At 48.5% G+C, this 27,500-nt stretch overlaps 3 protein-coding genes across 3 annotated transcripts in view; all 3 read right to left on the reverse strand.

The window, feature by feature from the left end:
• tagapb (T cell activation RhoGTPase activating protein b) overlaps positions 1-16,948 on the reverse strand; it is a 22,205-nt gene extending 5,257 nt beyond the window's left edge. Inside the window, exons 1-8 of the mRNA XM_064340859.1 lie at positions 16,800-16,948; positions 13,206-13,291; positions 7,225-7,395; positions 2,859-3,020; positions 1,444-1,485; positions 740-824; positions 434-484; positions 9-91 (exon numbers count right to left, since the gene is read on the reverse strand). Coding sequence (XP_064196929.1) covers positions 9-91; positions 434-484; positions 740-824; positions 1,444-1,485; positions 2,859-3,020; positions 7,225-7,395; positions 13,206-13,291; positions 16,800-16,910 — 791 coding nt within the window. The 5' untranslated portion in view covers positions 16,911-16,948. The remainder of the gene's footprint in view (positions 1-8; positions 92-433; positions 485-739; positions 825-1,443; positions 1,486-2,858; positions 3,021-7,224; positions 7,396-13,205; positions 13,292-16,799) is intronic.
• A 3,367-nt stretch (positions 16,949-20,315) lies between these two features.
• On the reverse strand, positions 20,316-25,054 carry opn8c (opsin 8, group member c). Its single transcript, XM_064340860.1, has 4 exons — positions 23,815-25,054; positions 22,357-22,650; positions 21,608-21,927; positions 20,316-20,800 (listed from the first exon to the last, which is right to left on the reverse strand). Exons 1-4 carry the CDS (start codon positions 23,942-23,944, stop codon positions 20,336-20,338), a joined length of 1,209 nt encoding a protein of 402 aa, XP_064196930.1. The 5' UTR covers positions 23,945-25,054; the 3' UTR covers positions 20,316-20,335.
• A 451-nt stretch (positions 25,055-25,505) lies between these two features.
• The window catches only part of ppp2r5a (protein phosphatase 2, regulatory subunit B', alpha isoform), a 29,543-nt gene continuing 27,548 nt past the window's right edge, over positions 25,506-27,500 (reverse strand). Inside the window, exons 12-13 of the mRNA XM_064340864.1 lie at positions 26,790-26,891; positions 25,506-26,549 (exon numbers count right to left, since the gene is read on the reverse strand). Of these exons, the coding sequence (XP_064196934.1) occupies positions 26,318-26,549; positions 26,790-26,891 (334 nt within the window). The 3' untranslated portion in view covers positions 25,506-26,317. The remainder of the gene's footprint in view (positions 26,550-26,789; positions 26,892-27,500) is intronic.

A 27,500-nucleotide genomic window follows, 5' to 3' on the forward strand; every position in this document is an offset into this window, starting at 1 on the left:
TCAAAAACTTTCGAAACTTACCAATCGGGCGGCAGGCTTTGTCTTCCGTGTTACACAATGGCCCCTCCTTCACAGCCGGGGGGGCAGTGCCCTAGAACAAATCAGACAGTCAGAAAACAGGCCACTGCCGACGCATGTGCGGTGTGTTTGCGGCGTGTTTGTGGTGTGTGTGAGTGTGTGTGTGTGTGAGTGTTTGTTTGTTTGTGTGCATGTGTGTGTGTGTCTGCGCGTGTGTGTGTGCGTGTGAGTGTTTGTTTGTTTGTGTGCGTGTGTGTGTGTGTGCATGTGCGGTGCGTTTGCAGCGTGTTTGTGTTTGTGTGCGTGTGTGTGAGTGTTTGTTTATGTGCGTGTGTGTGTGAACATGTGTGTGTGTGTGTGTGTCTGCGTGCGTGTGTGAACATGTGTGTGTGGAATACTTTCTGAAAGTACTTACATCTGTAGGCAGCTGAATGACTGAATCCATTCCGCCAGCCGGGGTTTTACTCTGAAAACATTTGAAAAGCGTGTTAGTGTCAGTTTCTTACATTTAGAGAACTTCAGTAATGAGCCGGCAGTCACAGTGCGATTCACTGTGACTGCGCAGAACTTTCACAGTTAAATGAATGAAACAGTCCAGGTTAAACACACAAAACAGTCACAGTTAAACGCACAGAACAGTCACAGTTAAACGCACAGAACAGTCCCCAACCCAGGCAGAAGACTTAAAAATGAAGAGCTGAACCACAAGGGCAGAACTTACAGCGACGCTGCCGCTCAACACCGTCATGAGTACAGAGGGGGGTGGAGACAGAGGACCAGATCGCTCCGCGGCTTCCCTGATCTTCCTGGGGAAACGTCAGAAAAATGCCTCCATCATTCATATTCTACATAACGAGCAAAGCCTCGCGGCTAGTCCTCGACACGCTACCTGTGTGATTATGGTTAGAAGGCACGTTGGACACACACACGCCAGAATCTAGACAACCAAGAGCATGACAACCCAGAGCATGAGTTGCATTCAAATGTTTTAATATCAAAACAACCCCACCTCTAATCAGTTTAATTAAAATGATGTGTCTCCATCTTCAACTTGATCAGTGAGAAAAATGGTGTAAAATGCAGTCACTTAGAAATCACAACGTACTACGTATTTGTAAAATTGAAAAAGTGATCACATACACGACTTGTCAGTGAATCAATTGTGCTAAACATTCAAATTACACCAGACATCGTGTGTGCGCAGGAAAATATGTGAATAAGTGATTAACTGAATTTTATTGTGACTGAAACCAAATAAAGTCGGTTAGTGCTGAAGCAGGTCTGTGACCGGGCTTACACTGCGTTACATTGCTATACGGGACAGCCTCTGCTGAACAGATCGGGTAACCGAGTAAACAACACTTCTATAAATATAATTGTTCCATATGAGAGGCACATTAACAAAACCAATAAGAGCGGACTCACCTGTGTAAAGTACCGAACCAGCGCTCTTTGACCTCAGGGGAACTGCAGGGAGGAAGACAGCATGGTTATCAGGTAGGAATCCACGGCAGGAGCACGAGCAGTCTGACCCCCAAGCGGAGCACCCACGCCTCTCTTAAGCTGGAGGCGTGGCCCGATGGAAACTAAGCCAAGGGTAATGGAGACAGGAAGCCACATCACGTCACAACAGGAAGCCACTCGATGGCAACATGTTCCACCACATGCGCCGGCACCCATCCCTGGCTGACAGGGCTAGGCTGCTACACAGTCACTGGGCTACACGGCTAGGCTGCTACACAGTCACTGGGCTACACGGCTAAGCTGCTACACAGTCACTGGGCTACACGGCTAGGCTTCTACACAGTCACTGGGCTACATAGCTAGGCTTCTACACAGTCACTGGGCTACACAGCTAGGCTGCTACACAGTCACTGGGCTACACGGCTAGGCTTCTACACAGTCACTGGGCTACACGGCTAGGCTTCTACACAGTCACTGGGCTACATAGCTAGGCTTCTACACAGTCACTGGGCTACACAGCTAAGCCACTACACAGTCACTGGGCTACACAGCTAAGCCACTACACAGTCACTGGGCTACACAGCTAAGCCACTACACAGTCACTGGGCTACACAGCTAGGCTGCTACACAGTCACTGGGCTACACGCCTAGGCTGCTACACAGTCACTGGGCTACATGGCTACAGGGAATCAGAGGATTTGGGACACTGGTCAGGGCTCAGGTGAGAGGGATAGGAGAGGTGTCATACTGTGAGAAGGCCCAGGTGTGATTCAAACAGGCCTGTTAGCAGGCAGGGTCAAAGCGTGTTATAATACTAATACTAGTAATAACAGTAACAACAAAAATAATAACAACAACACACAATAATAATGATAATAATAATAATAATACAGTTACTAATATAATTATTATTATTATTATTATTATTATTATTATTATAAACTATCATTATTACTATGGTTATTGTTATTATTATTAAATTATAAATTAGTATTATTAGTATTATTTTGTGTAGAGCTCTCCAGCCTCCTGCCTTGTTTTGTTTTGGTGGTTTGTGCTTTCCTGGAATCACTAATAAAGCGGGGAATAAGCCCGTCTTCTTTTCCAAAACCCCCCCCCCCGGTGTGTCACGCGTCTACACACTTCTCCTTTCAGCGGCTATGATCTTGTGACAGCTGCAAGAGCTGCAGGGTTCCCCCCCCCCCCCCCCCCCCCCCCCCACTTCCCCATCGGGGTTTCTGCTGAATCTCTCAACCCCTCGACCTGCTTCTTTTTTTTTTTTATTTTTTTTCTGATGGCGACAGGCGACCCATGTGGGAATGGTCCAGCCATACTGGGGGGTTGGGGGCTTTAACGGGGGGGGGGAGGGGATTCACCGGAAAGACACCACACAGTGTGCCAGGGGCCAGGCCAGGAACAGGGAGGTTTTGAGGTTGATGCCCACGTCTCCCTCTTCGTCCTCTTCATCCTCGAAGGTGACGATCCACAGCTGTTCCAGATTCACCCTGTGCTTCAACCTGTAGCTGGAGCTACTCTCCCTGAGAGAGACAGAGCGAGAGAGAAAGAAAGAGAAAGAGGGGGAGAGTCAAACAGAGAGAGGGGTGAGAGGGAGGGGAATATTGAAACTGTATCTCTTATTCATAGACTTCTCAGATTGAGTAGTCTTAGTAACTGCTACTGCCTCCCACCCCCACCGTTCCCATGCCCCCCAAAACACTGCACAGATCCACAAATGAAGAAGTAGCACAGTGTCTGTCTGTCTGTCTGACTGTCTGCACAGCAACCAGCTGTCAGCACATCTGTTTAGATCCTCTCTTCCCTCTCTCTCTCTCTTTCTCCCTCTCTTCCCTCTCTCTCTCTCACTCTCTCTTTCTCCCATCCCGCCTGTGGAAACACTGGCTCTTTCACTCGGTGATGTGTTTCCTGTCAGTCAGCTGATGAATGCAGGCGCTCTGGCTGTTGCCCAAGTCCATGCCACATGATCGCACAGGTCTGAAACTTCCGGCTGTTCCTATGGTTACCGGTTCAGTGCAGTCTACAGGCACTCTGACCATCCTGGGGGGTCAGCAGGCTGTGAAGAAACGCAGACCCCTTGCCAACCAAACTGTAAATGTAATATATAAAAATGTTTGTTTTAGGCCACCATAGATGCTCCTCCAACAGATCCGTGGGCTCAGAGCCCCAGCATAAACGGATCGTTTATCCCCAGAAAGGGAGAAGCAGAGGGAGAAATCTCTTCCACCTGACTTCTTTAATTTCCCATTCAGCTGGACGCTATTATAGTGCTGCCACAGCCTCGATTCTCATCTTCCAGTAATACGCCTTCAGACCCGGTACTCACAGTCCCCACAGTCTTCAGTCTTTAAGGTGATTCTGTGTTTTGAGTCTTTCAGGTGCACCACTGACCGTCTCCTCAAAGGCTGTAGCAACATGGCGGGTCTCATGTGGACATATTGTTTGGAGTGTTTTTGGCTTATAAGTGTTTTTATTGTCACTTGGACCCAGCCTTCCTACTTTTTTTTCAGGACTTTGAGATCTTGTAGAAATAGTGTAGAAAAAGTGCTTTATAAATATGTATATTTATTACTGAGAATTTATCACTGTTATGAATGTTATTGGTGGATTGGTGGAGGCCAAAAAAAACCCCCAGTAGTCAAAATGATTGTGTGGTCTGGTGTGACTCAGCTGAAGATTAGATATGTTGTCTCCTCTGAGTTCTAATGACTGTCTACATGGAGCACCATGCCAGTAAATCAGTGTCTGTTTTTAAAAATGCTTTTTTAAAAAAAAAAGTCTTCGGTTTGTGACAAATGAATCAGTTTCAGGAGCTGCTGGGTGGCTCATTCGGGTAAGGCCCGCGGTCTGGGGTCGCATTCGGACTGCACCAGTGGGGCGATGCGTCACCCAGAGTACGGGACGGTTCAGTGGGATAGGGTCCGTGTTCAGCACGTGGACCGCGTGTCAGAGCCGCGTGTGAAAGGTCTTCCTCCGACTCTGCTCTGTGAGCTTGGCTGCTGTCTGCGGTGGGAAACGAAGCGACTGAAGGGGCCACACGTTTGTCAGGAGACACCTGACCGTGGAGAACCGCCTAGGCTCTCCCAAATCAGCTGTGGAGCTCACCCAAACTGGGGCGAGAATTTGATAAGCTCACATCCATGTTTGATTCCAAATTAAAAAAATTAAAAAAAATATTTCTCCACCTAAAGCCTCCAAAGAAATGTCACTGTGTAAGAAGACAAAAAAAAACCCAGAACCATACCTGCACTTGGTTATTTTTCTGAGTGTTTATTCAGAAGAACAGCTGAACTGAACTAAAGACACATTATTATATTATTTCTGGCACAATATTAATGTTGGTTGAACCATGTTTTTTTTTTTGTATCATCGGCATCTATTTATTATTTTATTTATCAGTTTTGCACATAAAGCCTTTTTTCGGATTTGCGAATATAAACAACTTTTGATTATATGTATGATTAATGCATGACTCATTTTTTCATGTTGCTATGTTAATCACCTCACCATCAACTTTTTATCTCTCAAAACGGGATGGTGAAGTTTGCTTGCTTTCTAAAAATATGACTGGAAAGCACACTTTTTTCAGTTACAGAAATAGAAATTCATTACAAAGTTTTCTATATGAATCAATAAAAATAACTTTCAAAGGGGAGAATGGGAGTGACACCCACGGATTATTGAGTATTTTAGGGGTTTACCAGGGGGATCCATGAGAATCGGCCCCAGTGTCCGTTAAGGGGAGCAGTCAGTGGTGCAAACAGGAGAATTCCCCCCACAACCGTCACCTGATCCTCAGGCTGGACTTCCCCTTATTAAACTGCACTGACATGACCTCGCTACGTCACTGTGTGACACTGTAACAACACAACTACACTACATTACTGTACGACACAGTAACAACACAACTACACTACATTACTGTACGACACTATAACAACACAACTACACTACATTACTGTACGACACAGTAACAACACAACTACACTACATTACTGTACGACACAGTAACAACACAACTACACTACATTACTGTACGACACTATAACAACACAACTACACTACATTACTGTACGACACTATAACAACACAACTACACTACATTACTGTACGACACTATAACCACACAACTACACTACATTACTGTTGGACACAGTAACAACACAACTACACTACATTACTGTACGACACAGTAACAACACAACTACACTACATTACTGTACGACACTATAACAACACAACTACACTACATTACTGTACGACACAGTAACAACACAACTACACTACATTACTGTACGACACTATAACAACACAACTACACTACATTACTGTACGACACTATAACAACACAACTACACTACATTACTGTACGACACTATAACAACACAACTACACTACATTACTGTACTACAAAGTAACAACACAACTACACTACATTACTGTACGACACTATAACAACACAACTACACTACATTACTGTACTACAGTATAACAACACAACTACACTACATTACTGTACGACACTATAACAACACAACTACACTACATTACTGTACGACACTATAACAACACAACTACACTTCATTACTGTACTACAGTATAACCACACAACTACACTACATTACTGTACGACACTATAACAACACAACTACACTACATTACTGTACTACACTATAAGAACACAACCTCTCTACATTACTGTACTATACTATAACACCTCAACTACGTATACTACATTACTGTACTACACTATAACCACACAACTACACTGCATTACTGTACGACTCTATAACAGCACAACTACACTAAATTACTGTACTACACAGTGACAACACAACTACACTACATTACTGTACTACAGTATAACAACACAACTACGTATACAACCTTACTGTACTACACAGTAACAACACGACCTGTCTACATTACTGTACTATACTATAACACCTCAACTGTGTATACTATAGTACTGTACTACACAGTAACAACACAACTACACTATATTACTGTACTATACTGTAACAACACAACTATACTACATTACTGTACTACACTATAACAACACAACTATACTACATTACTGTACTACAAAGTAACAACACAACTACACTACATTACTGTACTGAGAGCTCATTTCTCCTGCTGTAGATCCAGACTAACTCCAGATTCAATTAACATCAGGTTTGGACAAATGTAAATTCTTACATCCAAACCATATGATATGAAATGAAATGGGACAGATTTCAAAGTGAAAAAGAAAGTGCACACAGCTTGTTTGGCAAGGTGCAGGCAAAGGCACTTGCAAGTAAAACTGAAGAAGGAGAAAGGCAGCATGCTCTCTTTCCTCCGATGCAGACCAGCTGCGTTCACTGCGGTGCTGTATGTGTCTCACAGACAGACAGGTTTAAACAGGGCGCGGTCTGCAGGGCCCGGTCTGAAACCCATGGCAGTCACCCCCTCACTGTACTCACCTTGAGCTTCCACCCCCCCCCCCCCCTTCCCACCTTGAGCTCCCCCCCGCTGTACCCACCTGAGCTCCCCCCGCCCCCACCGAGCTCCCCCCCACTGTACCCACCTGAGCTCCCCCCCTGTACCCACCAGCTGCCCCCGCTTACCCACCTGAGCTTGCCCCCCCGCTGTACCCACCTGAGCTTGCCCCCCCGCTGTACCCACCTGAGCTTGCCCCCCCGCTGTACCCACCTGAGCTTGCCCCCCCGCTGTACCCACCTAAGCTTGGCGATGACCAGGATGTCGCTAAAGAGGAACAGCTGCCGCTCCTTGGTCTTCACACCCTCGGTCAGCTGGACTCTCTCGTCCAGGGTCAGCTCTGCGTTCTCATTGGTCAGGCCCAGGACGAAAGGACACTGGTCCGCGGGCACCTGGCCGATGCCCTCCTCACTGAGGCCAGACAGGAAGTGGATGGTTAGGGGACAGGAAATGGACAGCAAGGGCAAAGAGAAAGCGACAGCACTGTGGCAAACATCTCAGTCACCGTGCTCCACAGCTAGATCCCCGTGCACTGAAAATAAGTAAATAAACAAACAAATAAATAAATAAATATTGATCCCTTCTGGTATTAAGTGTCCAGCAATAAATAGAAGTAATTTGATTCTTCAGCAGATGTCTCTGTTTATTGCTTCACCAAATTATTCAGCTTTCAGGGGATTTAAGCATCCAATGCTGGGTACACTGAAGGTTCCTATAAGCATGCAGGCTCTAATTACCAAGGCAAGGGAAAATATGTTTTTCCAAGAACCTCACCACAGATCAGAAATAAATCAAACCCACACATGTCATATTTCATGAGGATCAACTTCTAATATGGATGCAAATGTCAGAAGATGGTTTCATAACTCCAAAAGCAAGATCGATGCCGGTCATATAACACCAGGACAGCCCAGTATTCTCAAACAGGACTGTGAGGTCATAAGACACAAGATGACATCATTCCCTGGCTACAGGCACCAGAACCTGGCAGGATGAATATTACAATGATGGAGTTTTCTCCCTGTTGCTGTGTCATATGCTGTTTGGTTCTGCAGGTCCAGACCTCCGTGTTCTGAGCACACCGCAGCCCGGGTTTCACACAGAGTGCTCAGCTCTCGCACCTTCCACAGAGTAGTCAGTTTGAGTCCTTTGATTACATGACAGATTTTTCCTGAAATAAGAAGTTCAGCTGATCACACTCTGTGCTGGACTGTGGACCCTGCGGGTCTGCTGGTCACGGTCGGCTCCAGTGCGGTCCGGTTCTCCGCGGAGCCACGCACCGGACCCCTCTCTGAACAGGACGAGCCATCCAGCGCCCCCGCGTCCCACGTCCCGCACCCACCTGTCAGTCCCCATCCCACCTGTCAGTCCCTGTCCCACCTGTCAGTCCCACACCCACCTGCCAGTCTCTCTCCGACCTGTCAGTCCCTGTCCCACCTGCCAGTCCCACACCCACCTGTCAGTCCCTGTCCCACCTGTCAGTCTCTCTCCAACCTGTCAGTCCCTCTCCCACCTGTCAGTCCCGCACACACCTGTCACATCATCTGCTCATAGCCTTGTTGTTTTTTCAGATCCTCGTCCTCCTCTGTTACCCCACCCCCTCCGTGACCTTACCCGCACACGCGATGTTTTCTCACCTCCCACTGCTTCTGACACTACGAGGCCTTTCAGATCTGTTCTGCTCTCTTCCCTGCTCACTTTTATATTTGAGATGTTTTTTTTAAAATGTTTTTTATTCAGACAGGGAAAGCAGAGAGGGTTACAGGCACTTATGGGATCACAACACAACAACAGACACTGGGGAGTCACGCCCGTGAGAGGAGTTTGTATACGGGTTGGGAGTCGAACCCAAACCCTTATGGGCTCACTCACTACTCGCGCGGTTCGAAATCATAGTTTATGTATTTCAAACCTTTAATACATGCTGCTGTTTATTAAAATAAATGTTTGTAAAAATGTTTCTTTGAATTAATAGCATAATAAATTATCATAAAGAAGTCTTAGAAAGAAGTAGTTTATATTTTCCCCCCACTAAACAAACTCCACCTGTGTTTCTTAAGATTCTGCAGCAGATAAGGTTCAGAGAGCCTGTTCGGTAATCAATAAACCAAGAGAAGATCTGCTTATTGGCAAAATATGAATAAATATTTTTTATGATAACAATGAGATTGCCTACTACCAGTAATCGCAAATGACCCCTGTGTAATGTGTTGATATAATCGTCTATTATTTACATGAAACACTTCAAAGGCGAGCTGTCCCTAACGCGCTGGTGCGTTGGACGCAGTGCGTGCGTTCTGTACACAGCCGAAGATGGCAGGCGGCAGAAGGTGCTCTCCCTTCGCGCGCGGTGACCTACTTTAGGGAAATGTTTTCGGGCGCATGGCTGCCTGTAATCCCACTGCGTGGGATGGGTTTTCAACACTGTAAATACAAAATAAGTCTTAGTTGTATAGGCTTCAGACAAAATTGAGTGTTTTGTCGGAAAGTTCTACCGATTCAAAAAACAAAAAAAACAACAATATACCAGTACGCTCAGTAAACCATGGTAATGTATTTATTTACATGTTACGTACAGCCTAGTGCACTAGTGCACGCCACAACCAACACAATTTAGGCTACGTTCCAGAATACTTTTATGATCGACGGAACTCACGAGGGCTCCGTTCAAATCATTCCTGTCGAGTCCGGGATATATTTGGCATGAATAACATTAGAAACGCGTTGAATCATGGCGAAATGAAGGGCTTGTTGATGATTTGAAGCGCCCTCGAAGGCCACTGTGATTCTTGCCACAGATAACACGAATAAGAATCAGTAGGCTGGCAGAGGAACTCACAGTCACCAAACTGAAAAAAAGGCCCAGCTCGCCCACCACGACGGAAAGAACGAGGATCTGCGTGCAGATGACACTTCCATGACCTGCTAAAGGTAAGCGCATGCAAGACTGAGGTGTGGGGGGATCTGTGGTCCAAGCTGATGACGAAAGCAGACAACATTCTGGAGACCCCACTCCACCCCCGACATCGGCCTAGAACTGTGTTGTGTGGGCTGGGGGTGCTAACGAAAACATCTGGGTCAAATACCTACTTGAACTCATTTAACCATTTAGATGTATTTTAAAAAAGATCCTTGAGTCTCTTTATTACACTTATGAAGCTACAATTATATGAAATAAGTGTTTGTTCTGGATATTGGTGAAAATAGGAAAAAAAACCTTTTTAAAATATTATTTTAATATTTTATCCAGAGCAGATTCCTGACAGGATTGAGACAGGAACGTTTGTCTGATTGAAGTGCTCCGTCTCGGGATAAAGCGATGACAGGAGAAATAAAGAGGCTCTGGAAAAGGTTCAAAGAAGGGCAACTAAATTGGTTCCTGGTATGAAAGATAAAAGCTATGAGGAAAGATTTAAGTTACTTAATTTGATTGACGTTTTTAAATTCATAAAAGGGATCAACAAAGTGAACTACTGTACAAGTGATTCTTCAGGTTGAATTCTGTTAGTAGAATGAGGGGGGCATAAATGGAAATTAGTAACATTTAAATTACGCTACATCAGGAAGCGTTTTTTCACACGTGGAGTAGTCACTGTGTGGAGCAGCCTGCCAGGTCATGTAGCTGAGGCAGAAACTCAGGGGGTTTTCCAGATCAGGCTTGATACGGTGCTGGGTACTATCTAGTGTGTACAGGCAGCCGGTGAGCAGTAGGTACCCCTTAGTGGTTGAGAATGTGGAGCATTGCTGGGCTGCCCGCCATCATTATGTTGCGACCCACAGGGCTGCCCGCTACAGCTGGTACTGGCACAGTCCGGATTCAGGACCCTGAATGTTGCGACCCACAGGGCTGCCTGCTATAGGGCACAGTCCGGAGTCAGGACCCTGAAAACCAGAGTTTCAGCAGGGCGAGGCCCCCAGCGGAACTGAGCTGCAGTTCTTATTGCAAAGCTGTCGTATAAACTGTCGTATATAACTCCTTGACATATAAAACTTCACAAAACGTCAATTGTATTGAATCTATTGATTTGAATAGCATGCAGTCAGCTCTGGATGAGGACTGTGAATTACAGTTCCGCAGCTGAGCCCAGCCCTCATCCACGGTTTCCCTTTGCTCAGTCTGATAATAACACGGCTTTGGCGGTAGAATCTTCTCTAAATCCCAGATTGGCTTTCATGAATAGCAGGCGCGTGTAGCTAGGTAACGGCAGAGACCACTCAGTGATAATGTATGCATGGATTTTCACACATTTCGTCCATTAGGGTTGTCCAGTGCTTTTATGTGGCTGCAGTCTTTGTCAGATCTTTGAGAAATTATGGTTACATCATAATGGAACAGCACATATTCATGTTGTCAGTTAACACTAAATATTCCCACAGTGTTGGGAAGATGCCACTCAGATTCCCATTTGGCTGTCAGATAACGTGGCGTTTACAACATGCCCCACACAGTCTTGAGGGATTTTTTTATTTTATTTTTATTTTTTGTGTCGAAAATGAGTTTGTTACAGAGAAATGTGCCAGACATTATTGACATCTTCTGCTGGTTATCGTTCAGCCATGAAAAACATCATGGAGGTTTCATGTCAGATGGCTTATGTATTTAGAATGGCATGGCTAACATTCCTGATAAACTGAACAAGAATGAACACCCAAAATTCAAATTCTTTTAAAACTGGAAAGAGAAGACGAACTTTATGCGCCACAGAATATTTAGTGCCAACCCTGAGAGATTCATTTCACGCATAATGCAGTACTCTTGTCTAAATTCTTCTGGTGACATTAACATAAGATTTAAGGGAAGAGATATGCTGTGTGAACGCTTAACCAGACTGCCACCCCCCCCCCCCCTCCAGCATGTGTTGTTTACTGTGGCAGTGATGGGGGTGTGTAAATTGGGTTTCTGCTGGGGCAGTGATGGGGGTGTGTAAATTGGGTTTCTGCTGGGGCAGTGATGGGGGTGTGTAAATTGGGTTTTGCTGGGGCAGTGATGGGGTGTGTAAATTGGGTTTCTGCTGGGGCAGTGATGGGGGTGTGTAAATTGGGTTTCTGCTGGGGCAGTGATGGGGGTGTGTAAATTGGGTTTCTGCTGGGGCAGTGATGGGGGTGTGTAAATTAGGTTTCTGCTGGGGCAGTGATGGGGGTGTGTAAATTGGGTTTCTGCTGGGGCAGTGATGGGGGTGTGTAAATTGGGTTTCTGCTGGGGCAGTGATGGGGGTGTGTAAATTGGGTTTCTGCTGGGGCAGTGATGGGGGTGTGTAAATTAGGTTTCTGCGGCAGTGATGGGTGGTAATGGGTTTCCCAGTGGGTGTGTAAGGTTTCTGGGGCAGTGATGGGGGTGTGTAAATTGATTCTGCTGGGGCAGGAGGGGTGGTAAATTGCACCACAGGACGGTCACCGTGACAGCCAGGGGGGAAGGGGCTGTGACTCCAAAATCAGCCGAGGCACGAGCGTTACTCACAGCGAAACACACGGGAGCGCAGGGGAGCGCAGGGGAGCGCGGGGGAGCGCAGGGGAGCGCGTGCGGTTGGACCTGCGGCTAATTGGCTGCGTCTGCACTGTACCTCCCTCCAGCGACCAATAACCACTAAACGCCAGGTGTCTACGCCCGTGAGCAGCTCACCATTTTAACTCTTACACTGTAATATTTACAGCCATTTTATGAATCATTTTTCATACATAAATTTCACTTTTTAATGTTACATGCACCCTTGTTAAATTTCTTCTGAAGAAATAAAAAAATCTTAATTTATTCTTTGCTTGGAGTGCATGTTTTTTTCTTTTCTTTTTCATATGGTGGGGCATTTATTTTCTTAGGCCGGGAGGTTCCTCTGCCTTTAACTGCATGTAAGATCTGTTCTTGGCTGTGTTTCGTGTATTTTGTTTTCCAATGTAAGATCACAAGCAATGCAGCTACCAGGGATTCAAAAACTGAGAGCAGAACAGCAGAAAACAGGCTCTGACATATTAATAACTCATAAGGGGCCCCTGATTTATGAATATTTCTAATATTATGAACAAAATGTTGGAGGGGACAGAAGTCAGACCACACCTCTCCTGAAGAGAAGAACACAAACTTAATTATTTTTGCAAAGTGATCTGTTTGCTCGGCGGGTTTGTAATGATTTTCTTTACAGGAGAGCAGCTTGCTGGGACCGAGGCAGTGCTGGGCAGTGCCACCTGCTGGCCAGCGGTGTAACGGCACCCTGAGTGAGCAGACTTACCGTATGGAGGTCCAGGTCTTCCCCAGCGCGCGGCCGAAGGCGATGGACGGGGCGGAGCGTCGACGCTGCGCCAGGTTCTGCAGGTGCTGCGGGGGGGAGACGCAGCGGAGATGTGACATGCTGGACTGTGGCAGTTATCGCAGGACGGTTTTTATTTGGAGATCACTTACCGAGGGTGACTTAAAAAGGCAAACATGATAAAACCGCACACGCACGTCACTGGAGGAAGACCCCGCCTGAAACTGTGCTGCCACCTACACTCCTCTGTAAGAATAATAATACCATACCCCACTGACCCAGGCCATTATTATTATTATTATTATTATTATTATTAATATGCTACACAACCTTTGCCAGACTGACCCACTGGAGCCCTTATGCTTTCCTTATCCTCCATCCCATTGCAGAGATTGAGCCCAATTATTCTTCCCCTCGAGTCCTCTGTGCCCCCGCCCGCCCCCCCCCTCCGCCCCCAGCTGCAGTTTGACCCTTTCAGGCTCAAGTGTTTACGAGTGCATATTGAGTATGCTGCAGGTGGGTCCCGCTCACAATGGGACCATGTCCCGCACGGATGCACACACAGGCTGCAGGCACTCTGGGGAGCTAATTGAGTGCTGTTGAGTCTTTGTGGGGAACGCTAGGTGGACTTAGGCAGCTGCTGTGTGTGGCCCCGCCCACCGGACTCCAAGCTCCAAGATGCAATGCAGGTCTCTTACTTACGTAATTCCCAGCATGCCTCAGTAACAGTCTGGCAGAATGCAGATCTGTTGCACGGACATGTATTCTGCTGAGCGAGCTGCTTTGGTGCTAATATGGGGGGTTAGGGTTAGTTGTCCTGGCTCACCCAATGGCTCTTAGTTTAATGACGCCTTTTTTTTGCTAAAATAATTAAGAAAAACATTGCGCAATGCAACCCTCCTTTTCCCTGAACCTGCTCTGTAGCGCCTACTTGTGAAATGTAACCATTTACCATTTATTACCAGCATTTTAATCACAGTTTTCGGCTTAGCATCAGGACACACTTCTTATCCATACTAATACTAATACTACTAATACCTCTTATCCATACTAATACACACATACACATTCACACAGCCATAAGCAGCACACACACATTCACACAGCCATAAGCAGCACACACACATTCACACAGCCATAAGCAGCACACACACAGTTACGCGCACACAGCACATTTTCATCTCAGTTCTTAAGCTGAGCAACTCTGACGACGTTGTCTGCCAACAAGCCAGCGCCCAGTGAATGAGTTTTCACTCAAGCGCCAAGCTGAATCAGAGTCTCACAAACCCAGCGCCCAGTGAATGAGAGTTTTCACAACCCAGCGCCAAGTGAATGAGAGTTTTCACAACCCAGCGCCCAGTGAATGAGAGTTTTCACAACCCAGCACCCAGTGAATGAGAGTTTTCACAACCCAGCGCCAAGTGAATGAGAGTTTTCAGTCCAGATGACAAAAACAACAAGAACACGTCTGTCTGCATTTTCAAAGCTTCCTAAAAATCCCAGAAAGTTTCCAAACAAGGAAAAAAACAAAGGGAGCGGAAAGTAGGTTACGCCGGGCACCCACCGCACGCGTCGCGTAAAGCCGGGCACCCACCGCACGCGTCGCGTATGCGTCGCGTAAACAGCAGGGCGAAGCAGCACGGCGCGACGCGTAGGGTGTCTCCACTGGTTCCGTTTGTGTCGCGCAAAGGCTTGCGTAAAAGCTATATATTCCTAGTAGTTCTCGCAGTCTGCAGTGGGATTACATCGTGTATTTCACGTTTGTTCACGACTGTTGATTATGGGTTAAGTGAATACTTTGGTGAGAGACCTTTTTCAGTTTGTTAATTTGGTAATATTTCGTTACTTCGTAAATACGTGAGAAAGCAAACGCTTTCAAGAATTACCATAAACTTAAATCGCAACGTAGCCTGCATAAAAATCAATCTCAAACTGTATTAATTTATTTGCTTGGTTAACAAGCGTGCCAATTTCATGAAGAATATGTAATGATCATAATAATAATAAATAATCCGTAATCAACCATTGGGAATTCCTGTGTTGTCTTGTCATTCACGTCAAAACATTTATATGATCAGATTTAGTAAAATCAGCTAATCATGAAAAAGACAGTAACAGTGTAATCTTGAAGGGATATGAACACCACAACGCCATGAACACCGGAAGCTTTGAAGTACAAGTGCGATAGGCTACGTCTTTCTGTCGTGTATTTTCAAATTTACCCCACCCCCTCCGCAAAATAAAACAGCGAAACTAAGTTTGCCTTTTCCCCAGGTTCCAGTTATTTATTTATTTATTTTTACAAAACGAAATTTTTTTAGCTGCTTATAAAATATCTGGGAGGTAACTAGGGACACACCCCCAGTAATATAAGGATGAAATATAAATCAGAGCATGTATACCTAGCATTTTAGAGCATATTTCTGTGTATAAACAGGCCATCGTGACGCGCGACAAGCCGAAAAAATAGAACTGAAGCGAAAAACTACGCTTCAGTTCGCTTGTGTCGCGCGAGCTTCGCAGCCGGTACGCGACGCGTTCGCATCTGGTGGAGACGACGTCGCCCGCTGCCGTTGTAATAACAGTACTTCAACTACGCTTCAGTTACGCGCGTAATACGCGCGTAGTGCGCTCGCGGCCGATACGCGTGCGGTGGGTGCCCGGCTTTATGAGAAAGAAATTTGAACATGCTGAATGGTAATGAATGGTCATCTAGGGCAGACGTAACTTCCTTCTCCTAATTTGATTTAATTCCCCCCCCCCCCCCCTTATAGAAAACACAGAACACCAAAGCCCCACAAAAGCACTCTGCATGGGGGGAGGGGGGTGGGGTTAGCCCCCATGTGCGTCACATGGAAAAACCTCCCCCAGGGACACAAAGGGAGGCAGGCTGGGTCACATGACCCAGGCCCATATTCATGGAGTCTCTCAGACCAGGCAGAAGCACCGATCCAGGAGCAGTCCTGCCTGCTACAGACGGAGCACAAACTACCCGCCTAAACCCTCACTAGCTGTGTTTGCAACAAATTATATACACAAATATCATATAAATAAAAGATTTAGAAAGAAAGAAAGCCATTCACTCAGCCAGGGACAGTGAAAGTAGGTGTTAAATGAATTGTTCTTAGCCCTGTGACACACTAATGGACTCTTCGTCGATGATGATGAATCGAGTACTGGTCTGGGAGTACTGGTCTGGGAGTACTGGTCTGGGAGTACTGGTCTGGGAGTACTGGTCTGGGCTAACGGTGTGAAAAAGCTGCTCAAACGGCCGGTGACTGAAGCAGTAGAATAAGAGGAAATGAACAGGAGCACCGTGTTCCCTCTGCATCCGGATCCTGCTCAGGACTAACAGCCCCAGCCTGCAGCACAAGGGCCACAATGGAGCAGTCAGCCAGCCCTGAACAGATCAATTAAACCTGATTGGTACTTACGGGCGCAAGTGCGGGAGCGTGTGTGTGTGTGTGTGTGTGTGTGCGCGAAAGCGGGGTGCGGGAGCGGGTGCGGGTACAGGGTATGGGATGTGGGTGTGCGGTATGGGCGCGGGGCGGGTGCGGGTGGAGGTGGGGTACTCACCGGTCGAAGCGAGGCCACGGCGTCGTCGTAGCTTCCTCTCCTCATGTCCGCGGGAGGAAACGCGCGTTTGCGGGAGCCGTCCGGAGCAGAGAGGCCGACGCCCAGAATCATAACGCAGGCCGGGCAGGACTTCTCTGTGGCCGGGCAGGGGGGTGAATGAGGGCAGGACTGCTCTGTGGCCGGGCAGGGGGGTGAATGAGGGCAGGACTGCTCTGTGGCCGGGCAGGGGGGTGAATGAGGGCAGGGGGGCACACAACACCACTGCAGGGACGCTGACTCCGCCCCCCGTCCACAACCCCCCAGATTTCTCCAGTAATGAGATCAGCACCCCCTCCCAGTGCCCCCGTTTCAGAGTAATGACGCCATTGTTACTCAACAGGGACATGCGGGACAGCTCACACCCCACCACACACAAGTTTTGGGTACTTTTGGGGGGCGGGGCACGGGCAGCGAGGGGGTTGAGGATTTGTGGAGCAGTGGGTGTTACAGCGTGTCAGTGCCGTGGGACACACGTGCGGTAGCATCACGGGACACAGACGTGCGGTAGCATGGCGGGACAGACGTGCGGTAGCATGGCAGGACAGACGTGCGGTAGCATGGCGGGACAGACGTGCGGTAGCATGGCGGGACAGACGTGGGACAGACGCGTGTGGTAGCATGGCGGGACAGACGCGTGCGGTAGCAGGGCGGGACAGACGCGTGTGGTAGTGCGTACCTCACACGAGCGCTCTGTCCTAACGACCCACACTCCATTGCAGTCATTAACCCGGCCCCACAGAAACAGCCAAACAAACAGCCTGACGGCAGACTGAAGCTCTAATGAGGTCATATAAATTCACAGCGCGGTTGAAATGGTTCACTGCTATCCTCCATGAAAATCCCTCTCACCCCCCGCACCCCGTCTCCCTCTCACATAGAATTTCTCTCTGAACCTTCAATCTCTGTCGATATCTGTCCTCATTTACAGAATTTGCAATTAAATGATGAAATTTCATAGGAAAGATGGAGAAATTACCTTTGAGTTCATTCACACGTATTTATCATATAAAGAGCCTGCAGATGCACTGAGCTTCAGTCTGCGACAGCGCATATCAGGCTGCTTATACAGTCCAGAGAGGTGCACGTTAACCTAACGAACAACAATTTATATTATAACAAAAGAAGGTTCGACTAGACAGATAACACATCATTACAGGGCTATACATTATTCAAAAGGCAATCTAGAGAAGAGAAAAAGACAGGATATGTAAAGATGGTCAGGGGACCAATCTGAAGAGGTGTGTCTTCTGTCTCTGTTGGGAAATTGGCAGGGACCCCGCTGTCCTGACTGCAGTGGGAAGATGGGAAGGGTTTCTGCTGTTCTGACTGCAGTGGGAAGATGGGCAGGGTTTCTGCTGTTCTGACTGCAGTGGGAAGATGGGCAGGGTTTCTGCTGTTCTGACTGCAGTGGGAAGATGGGCAGGGTTTCTGCTGTTCTGACTGCAGTGGAAGATGGGAAGGGTTTCTGCTGTTCTGACTGCAGTGGGAAGATGGGAAGGGTTTCTGCTGTTCTGACTGCAGTGGGAAGATGGGCAGGGTTTCTGCTGTTCTGACTGCAGTGGGAAGATGGGAAGGGTTTCTGCTGTTCTGACTGCAGTGGGAAGATGGGAAGGGTTTCTGCTGTTCTGACTGCAGTGGGAAGATGGGCAGGGTTTCTGCTGTTCTGACTGCAGTGGGAAGATGGGCAGGGTTTCTGCTGTTCTGACTGCAGTGGGAAGATGGGCAGGGTTTCTGCTGTTCTGACTGCAATGGGAAGATGGGCAGGGTTTCTGCTGTTCTGACTGCAGTGGAAGATGGGAAGGGTTTCTGCTGTTCTGACTGCAGTGGGAAGATGGGAAGGGTTTCTGCTGTTCTGACTGCAGTGGGAAGATGGGCAGGGTTTCTGCTGTTCTGACTGCAGTGGGAAGATGGGAAGGGTTTCAGCTGTTCTGACTGCAGTGGGAAGATGGGAAGGGTTTCTGCTGTTCTGACTGCAGTGGGAAGATGGGCAGGGTTTGCTGTTCTGACTGCGGTGGAAGAGGGAAGGTTCTGTTGTTCTGACTGCAGTGGAAGATGGGCAGGGTTTCTGCTGTTCTGACTGCAGTGGAAGATGGGAAGGGTTTCTGCTGTTCTGACTGCAGTGGGAAGATGGCAAGGGTTTCTGCTGTTCTGACTGCAGTGGGAAGATGGGCAGGGTTTCTGCTGTTGACTGCGGTGGAGTGGGCAGGGTTCTGTTGTTCTGACTGCAGTGGAAGATGGGAAGGGTTTCTGCTGTTCTGACTGCAGTGGGAAGATGGGAAGGGTTTCTGCTGTTCTGACTGCAGTGGAAGATGGGCAGGGTTTCGCTGTTCTGACTGCAGTGGAAGATGGAAGGTTCTGCTTCTGACTGCAGTGGGAAGATGGGAAGGGTTTCTGTTGTTCTGACTGCAGTGGAAGATGGGCAGGGTTTCTGCTGTTCTGACTGCAGTGGGAAGATGGGCAGGGTTTCTGTTGTTCTGACTGCAGTGGAAGATGGGCAGGGTTTCTGCTGTTCTGACTGCAGTGGAAGATGGCCAGGGTTTCTGCTGTTCTGACTGCAGTGGGAAGCTAATTCCACCACTGGGGGACAGTACAGGCAGGAAATGCAGGCACATGGAGGGGCCAGGTGCCCAGAGGTAGCTGAACGGAGAGGTCTGACAGGTGTGTAGGTCCTGAGGTTCTTTTTGCAAATACACAGGAGCTGACCCCATAGCTGCCTGACAGACAATCACCAAGGTCTGAATTAGGCAGAAGCTGACACGGGTAGCCAGCAGATCGAGAGGAGGAGGACACATTAATATGTGATAATATAAGTCTGTGTGACGGAGAGCCATTAGCGCTGCCAGAAAAGCTGACGGCAATACAGCGAGTTCCCAGAGTGAGAGGGTTCCTGCAGATGTCCGATTTGTTTTTTCAGCACTGAGCAGATATATTGTCCTTGGCACTTAACTATCAGAGTTGCAAACGCAGAAGTGAAACCTTCATTAACTTGAACTGCATAATTAACTGCATATGAATGTGCATAGAGCATAATTAACTCCATATGTATGTACATCGAGCATAATTAACTCCATATGAATGTACATAGGGCATAATTAACTCCATATGCATGTACATAGAGCTTAATTAACTCCATATGAATGTACATAGAGCATAATTAACTCCATATGTATGTACATCGAGCATAATTAACTCCATATGAATGTACATAGGGCATAATTAACTCCATATGCATGTACATAGAGCTTAATTAACTCCATATGAATGTACGGAATCAAATGTCCTGGTTGCGTTCACGTTGCTTCCGTTTGAAGCTGAGTTGAAGAGCTGGATCTTGACCCTTAATGCAGCCATGAACCCATAATCTCTGTTTCCAATTTAGATCCAAACCCACTGATACAAATCAATCAGCATAGCTCCAGATACGCCAATCAGCTTCAGTGGTGCTCCCGAAACGAAACGCAGCCCCGCCCCGCCCCGCCCCGCCCCGCCTTCCTGAGTCACGCAGACATGGGTAAAAACTCCCGGGGGGGCGCGGGGTCTGCGCTGGCGGGACTGACCCTGATTTTGGACACCCAGCAGGAGTGGACCGGCAGGCCGTGGGGGCGCCAGCTGCCGCCGAGGCTGCTGGGACAGCGGGCCTCCTGGACCAGGCCGTGCTCCTGCAGCTGGATCTGGATGGGGTGCTGGGTCCAGGGGCCGGGCGGGGGTCGCACCCCGACCCGGTTTCGCCACCCCAGCGGACCCAGGGCCCGGAGCAGGCCCCACAGCTCCCGCCGGAACACCTTGTTGAAGTAGAAGTAGATGAAGGGGTTGTACACGTGCGAGCTCTTGGCGAAGAGCGCGGGGAAGACGTAGCCAGCCGGCGCCATGCGGCCGTCGTCCCCGCCGAAGATGGACAGGAAGGAGACCACGGCGTAGGGCGCCCACGCCACGATGAAACCCAGGCTGATGCAGAAGAACATCTGCAAAGGCCAGGAGCGGGAGGAGAGCCAAAATGGCGGTCAGCACAGGACAAACCCACTCATCTGCATGAGAGCCAAAATGGCGGTCAGCACTGGACAAACCCAATCACCTGCATAATTCTTTAATGCTTTATAAGGATTTAAAGGCAACACATCTTGAAGCCATTTTAAATTCACATAATAGCTGTCGTTGTCCAATATTAAGTATTCATGCAGGTAGGCTAATTGGAGACTTTAAATTGCCCATAGGTATGAGGGTGTGAGTGAATGGTGTGTGTGCCTTATGATAGATTGGCGGCCTGTCCAGGGTGTATTCCTACCTCTTGCCCAATGCACGCTGGGATAGGCTTCAGCGGGATGGGGCAGGGTGGGGAGGGGCAGGGCGGGGCAGGGGCGGGGCGCAGCAGAGCAGGCAGGGCAGGGTGGGGCAGGGGCGGGGCGGGGCAGAGCAGGCAGGGCAGGGCGGGGCAGGGGCGGGCAGGCAGAGCGGGCAGGGCGGGCGGGGCAGGCAGGCAGGCAGGGGGCGGGGCGGGGCAGGGCAGAGCAGGCAGGGCAGGGGTGGGGCAGGGCGGGGCAGGGCAGGGCAGGGGCGGGGCAGGGCAGGCAGGGCAGGGCAGGCAGGGCTGGGCGGGGCAGAGCAGGCAGGGCAGGGCGGGACAGGGGTGGGACAGGGCAGAGCAGGCAGGGCAGGGGCGTGGCAGGGCGGGGCAGGGCAGGGCAGGGCAGGGGCGTGGCAGGGCGTGGCAGGGCGTGGCAGGGTGGGGCAGGGCGGGGCAGGGCAGGGCAGGGGCGTGGCAGGGCGCTCACCACAGACAGCCGGCGCTCTGCGTTGCGCAGGTGTGTGTGGATCCCGCGTGTGGACAGAGCCGAGGAGACGCGGTACACCGTGAGCAGGATCCGGCACTGCGAGGCCACGATGAGGACCACGGGGACGAAGGTGAAGCAGGCGAAGGAGCAGATGACGTAGGCGGCGTCTTTGACGGAGGCGTGGTACCGTTTCCAGGCGACGGTGCAGGACAGGCCATGGGGCTCGGGCACGTACTCCCCCCAGCCCAGCAGCGGGAAGCAGGACCAGCCCGCCGCCACCAGCCAGCTGCCACAGCACACCAGCCGCATGCTGGCGCCCTCTAGCGACACTGACACAGAACCGCAGCGCGGGTGAGGAGCTGGTCCCCGAAAACAGGCTCTGTGAAAGGTGCTATACAAATGCAGGCTAGTCTGTGAAAGGCGCTATACAAATCCAGGCTAGTCTGTGAAAGGCGCTATACACATCCAGGCTAGTCTGTGAAAGGCGCTATACAAATGCAGGCTAATCTGTGAAAGGTGCTATATAAATTCAGGCTAGTCGGTGAAAGGCGCTATATAATGAAAAGTAATAATCATCTCTCAAACTGAAATTAGCTATATTTGAACAAATTAGGTTGTCTTGCAAAACCATTAAAATACAAATGAAACAACTTCCCAACCCAGGAAAGAAAGTAAAATGAATTGACCACCCCCTAAAATTATCCCATTTATTTATGTATATGTTTGTCCAGCAGCCGAATATGCCTCACCGTACGACAGGTGGTAGCAGGTCTTCAGGTAGCGGGTGACGCTGATGGCGGCGATGGTGAACATGCCGCACAGGCCGAAGGTGAAGCAGCCCAGGCCGTAGTAGGTGCAGGTGAGCTGGCAGCCCAGCCAGGAGTGGCTGAAAGACGACAGGATGGAGAGCGGGTAGAACAGGATGCAGGACAGGAAGTCGTTCACCGCCAGGTTCACACACAGCAGCTCCGGGCCCGCCATCTTCTTCCTCCTCCGGTATGAGATGGCCAACACCAGCCCGTTGCCAAGGAGAGACAGCAGCACTGAGCATGATCACAGGGCGTCAATCACAGGATCACAGTGCGTTAATGACTCCCTCACGTTTCCCTGCAGTCATGACTACACACACCAGCTATAAATGGAGATGAACACCAGAGAAATGCACATGCGGGTGGCTGGAGGGGAAAAGGCCTCAAACCCCTTTAAGGGGAGAAAACTTCCGCTTCCTGTGAGGAGCTCAGTCAAACGCATGCGCTGACGTTTCACTCTGTTATTAAGCCCAAGAAGGACATCTGGTGCCTGTTTTTCTGCACCAAAATAAAAATGTCTTCCTCTGGTCTGGCCTCCTAGTGAACCAGCACTGGTGAGCACGATTAAATCGCCATAAGCTGGTCTCTGGTGTAAAATCGTTTCCAATTCTATCCTGAAGACAAAGAGTGACAAACCCTGCTGTTTAAAATGCATCCTAATCAAATCCCTGTTTGAGCAAATTAATAGCAGCAATTGCGTTGCCTAGATGCGGCTGCTAAACGCTTCAGACATTGCAAACTGGACCGACAGTTATTAATTTCCAACTCGTCATCATTTCGCCTTTGTCATCATATAAAGGGAAACCTCTCAGTGATCTCCGTGGAAACATATTAGAGACATGAATTTCAACAGAGGTATGTCCACAGAAATTTTTTTACGCTTTTATGCTCGGGATTGCCTGACGCTAGGCCAGAAGTTTGGCCAATTAGTTGGGGTTAGAACGCTCGTTTGGCGCACTGTGGCACGCGATCTCAGGTCTGGGAGAATGCGGCGTACGTGCGTCCTCACGCGCTTGAGCAGGGATGAATAACGAAGGCAGGTCCGTTTCATAATTTCTTACCCAATTCTGCTCTTAATTATTCAAATGACTTTGATCGGATATGTCATTGTATACAAAATGTGCTAAATAAATAAAATTGCAATTTAGCAGTTTGCAAAATCAAGGGCTGCTACACTTTACACAATAGTTGAATTCATTAAACTTGAACAAATTTCACACGAACAAATACAATTTTAATAGTTACATATTTTGCATGGGTTTTGGCAGTTTTAATTGTTTTTTTAGACGATCAGAGAACGGAACCAGTTAAACCGCTATTCATTACCATACAAACTCTGAAGACAAAAGAAATTTAAAAAAAAAAAAGAAAAATGTGAAATGGTCACGTAAAACTTACCGACGGTCAGGATTGCGAATCCAACCCCCATATCGCCGCCTGGAGTGAGTTTAGACACAAAGATCGAAATATTGTTCCCATCGAGTTGCGGGCGCGCGGTCCAGTTTCCCCACATTCTGCTGGGAGACATGGTCTGACTACGGTCGCGCGGCTCCGCGCGCCTTTTAAAGGTTCATTCAAACAACGTGATGAATAAGAGAAGCGGCGCGATGCCCGCTCCCCACTTAAATTACCATAACACAAAGCGCATCTTCAAATCCAATAGACATACTCTTTCATGTGGTTCTTCCTGACCTCTTTTTCAAGTTGTGAACTGATTACCTGCACACGCATGCATGGACTAGTGTAACGTTTAAACTGGGGGTAGAGCACAATGTTTTAATGCGTTTAAATGACTGGATTGTACGGTCATAATTCGAAAGGTAAATTTACTCTTATCTTCACAACAAATCCATGGAATCACTGCAAGAGACCAATCACAAATACATAAATAAATAAAACGGCACCACATCTGCAGCGTAGATGGCTCGTAAATAATGAAGGTTTTTTTTCCGTGACAGTAACTGAACATCACTCGCACTACGTAACAGGTGTCAGATCGTGATTATTTCACAGGAACATGGGAACGCCGTGAATATGAATTTTCTTTCACATTAAATTCGCTCCTCTTTGTTTCTGAACACGCTGTGTGGTCAAGAATAAAAAATAAAAAATTAAAAAACATTGGTAAACTCAGCTGTTGTTCCATATAATCGCAAAGCGAAAAAACGCGCCTACCCTCGTGCAATTAAGCACAGTACACAGTACAAATAATGAACACGCGTCCAATTGTCTTCGGGTCCGACGAATCCGCTTCCTGCTCTCGCGTGCCAGGAAGACTGCAGCAGAATCAGGCACAAAAGGTGCTTCAGAGACTGGCCAAATTAACGGAGCTTAAAAGGGCACCTGGGTCATCAGAGAACAGCTTCGATTCGCAGGCTTTAAGCCTCTCGATTGCACACCAAGAAATGCTTTACTGTTTAACATTTGAAAGGTCTTAGTAGCCATGGTTACAGCAAAAGAGCCTAAACAACAGCTGTCACACTCCAGTCCTGGAGGGCCGCAGAGGCAGCAGGTTTAACTCCAGTCCTGGAGGGCCGCAGAGGCAGCAGGTTTAACTCCAGTCCTGGAGGGCCGCAGCGGCAGCAGGTTTAACTCCAGTCCTGGAGGGCCGCAGAGGCAGCAGGTTTAACTCCAGTCCTGGAGGGCCGCAGGGAGGTTCCCACTGGGCGCAGAGGCAGAGTTTAACTCCAGTCCTGGAGGGCCGCAGAGGCAGCAGGTTTAACTCCAGTCCTGGAGGGCTGCAGCGGCTGCAGGCTTAACTCCAGTCCTGGAGGGCCGCAGCGGCAGCAGGTTTAACTCCAGTCCTGGAGGGCCGCAGTGTCTGCAGGTTTAACTCCAGTCCTGGAGGGCCGCAGCGGCTGCAGGTTTAACTCCAGTCCTGGAGGGCCGCAGAGGCAGCAGGTTTAACTCCAGTCCTGGAGGGCTGCAGCGGCTGCAGGCTTAACTCCAGTCCTGGAGGGCCACGTGGCCACACTACTACCCAGGACTCAGGCTTCTGTACAGCAGCTTTAAACCCCCTCTCTCCTTCATCACTGTTTTCTAAAGAATTCAATCATTTCATTCATTAACAAAACTCTCACAAGAAAAACTTTCAATCTTTACAACTGCTTTTATTTAGTCCAACTTTTTCCACAGTTTTTTTTTTGGAAAAATACTTAATAAGAACATAAATCTGTGCCCATCTTTGATTCATTAATTTTTTTCTAATTTTTCGTATTAATACTTTAAATAGGTTTTATGGCTGTACGTTTTGTATATATTACAGTAGCAAACAACCTTTTCATCATCAGAGAAAAGTAAAAATATTAAATGTGAAACATTATTAGACACCCCCAATACAGGAAACGACAGGGTGGGATTCACTCTGGTTCCGTACAGAAACTCATTTACTACCCCCCCCCCCCCCCACAGAAAGCCCCTCTCCCCCCCATTGGCAGCAGTAGGAAAAGCACACAGAACAGCCAGTAACAGCCACCTATGCTCTCTATGTGCAGCACAATCAGGAAAGTGTTCTTCAAGTCACGACTGCTCTCTCCATCCTCCCCATTTCCAACATACATTTCATACCACAAAAAAGTTTATTTAATAGTCAGTGAAGTAACTAACAGTGACAGAACAAATCTTTGATTAGACGGAAAAAAAAAACTGTTATCAACATACTGTGGTCACACTGGAACATCCAAAAATATTCTTAAAAGTTGAAATATATACTTTTATATTTCATTTATTTCATTTTTTCTGCCAAGTGAAAATAGCTGGCATATAATATTTCTTATATATTTTTCTCTTTTAACATATTTATGAGGTTTTACATTTCTTATTTTTATTATTTTTACCCTCCTCCCTGACTTCCTGACAGTTCTCAGCCTTTACTAAGCAAAAGAGAAAAAGGGGTCCTGGGTTATTTGGCACACGTGGGGCTCTCCTCGGCGACGGCGGATGGGATGCTGTCGCTGTTGCTGTTGCCGTTGTCGGCGGCGACCGTGGTGCTGATGCTGCTGTTGTTATTGTTGTTGTTGCTATGGGCGTTCTGCAGGCTGTGGCTGTTATTCTGCATGTTGGGCACCTGCTGGAGCTTCACCTCCTCCAGTTTCTTCCACAACTCCTCCCTCTCCTGCTCCTTCTTCTTCTCCCTGACACACACACGCGCACACACCACACATGCACGCACACCACACGCGCACACACACAAACACGTACACAAACACATACACACACGGACACACCACGCACGCACACACACATACACCACACACACGTGCACACACCACACGTGCACACACACACACACGCACACACACAGCCAGTTTATCAGAACGGCAGGCCTCTATCTCAGAGTAATTTCTCTCTCTCTTTCGCTCGGCCTCTCTCACCGTTGTCTCTCCGCTTTGTAAGAAGCGGTCAGCTCATCAAACAGAGTGCTGTTGATTTCCATCAGAGTCTTCAGCACGTTGTACACCAGCGCTATGATGGTCCTGCATCACAGCAAACAACATCATTCAGGACTCCTGAAAAACCCTGCTAAAAGCAGCCCCGCTGTCCCACAGCGTCCCGCACCGTCCCACAGCGTCCCACAGCGTCCCACACCGTCCCACAGCGTCCCACAGCGTCCCACAGCGTCCCACAGCGTCCCACAGCGTCCCACAGCGTCCCACAGCGTCCCACACCGTCCCACAGCGTCCCACAGCGTCCCACAGTGTCCCACAGTGTCCCACACCGTCCCACACCGTCCCACAGCGTCCCACAGCGTCCCACAGCGTCCCACAGCGTCCCACACCGTCCCACAGCGTCCCACACCGTCCCACAGCGTCCCACAGCGTCCCACAGCGCCCACAGCGTCCACACGTCCCAAGCGCCACAGCTTCCCACAGCGTCCCACACCGTCCCACAGCGTCCCACAGCGTCCCACAGCGTCCCACACCGTCCCACAGCGTCCCACAGCGTCCCACAGCGTCCCACACCGTCCCACAGCATCTCGCAGGACACACGGGACACACAGTCAAACTGGTGCACACTCAACAGCATCGTACCGCCATCTTAAAGCTCCTGAGATTAAAGCAGAATAGACATGGGAGCAGAAAGGC

This window comes from Anguilla rostrata, chromosome 6 (assembly GCF_018555375.3).
Source record: "Anguilla rostrata isolate EN2019 chromosome 6, ASM1855537v3, whole genome shotgun sequence".
NCBI classification, from domain to species: domain Eukaryota; kingdom Metazoa; phylum Chordata; class Actinopteri; order Anguilliformes; family Anguillidae; genus Anguilla; species Anguilla rostrata.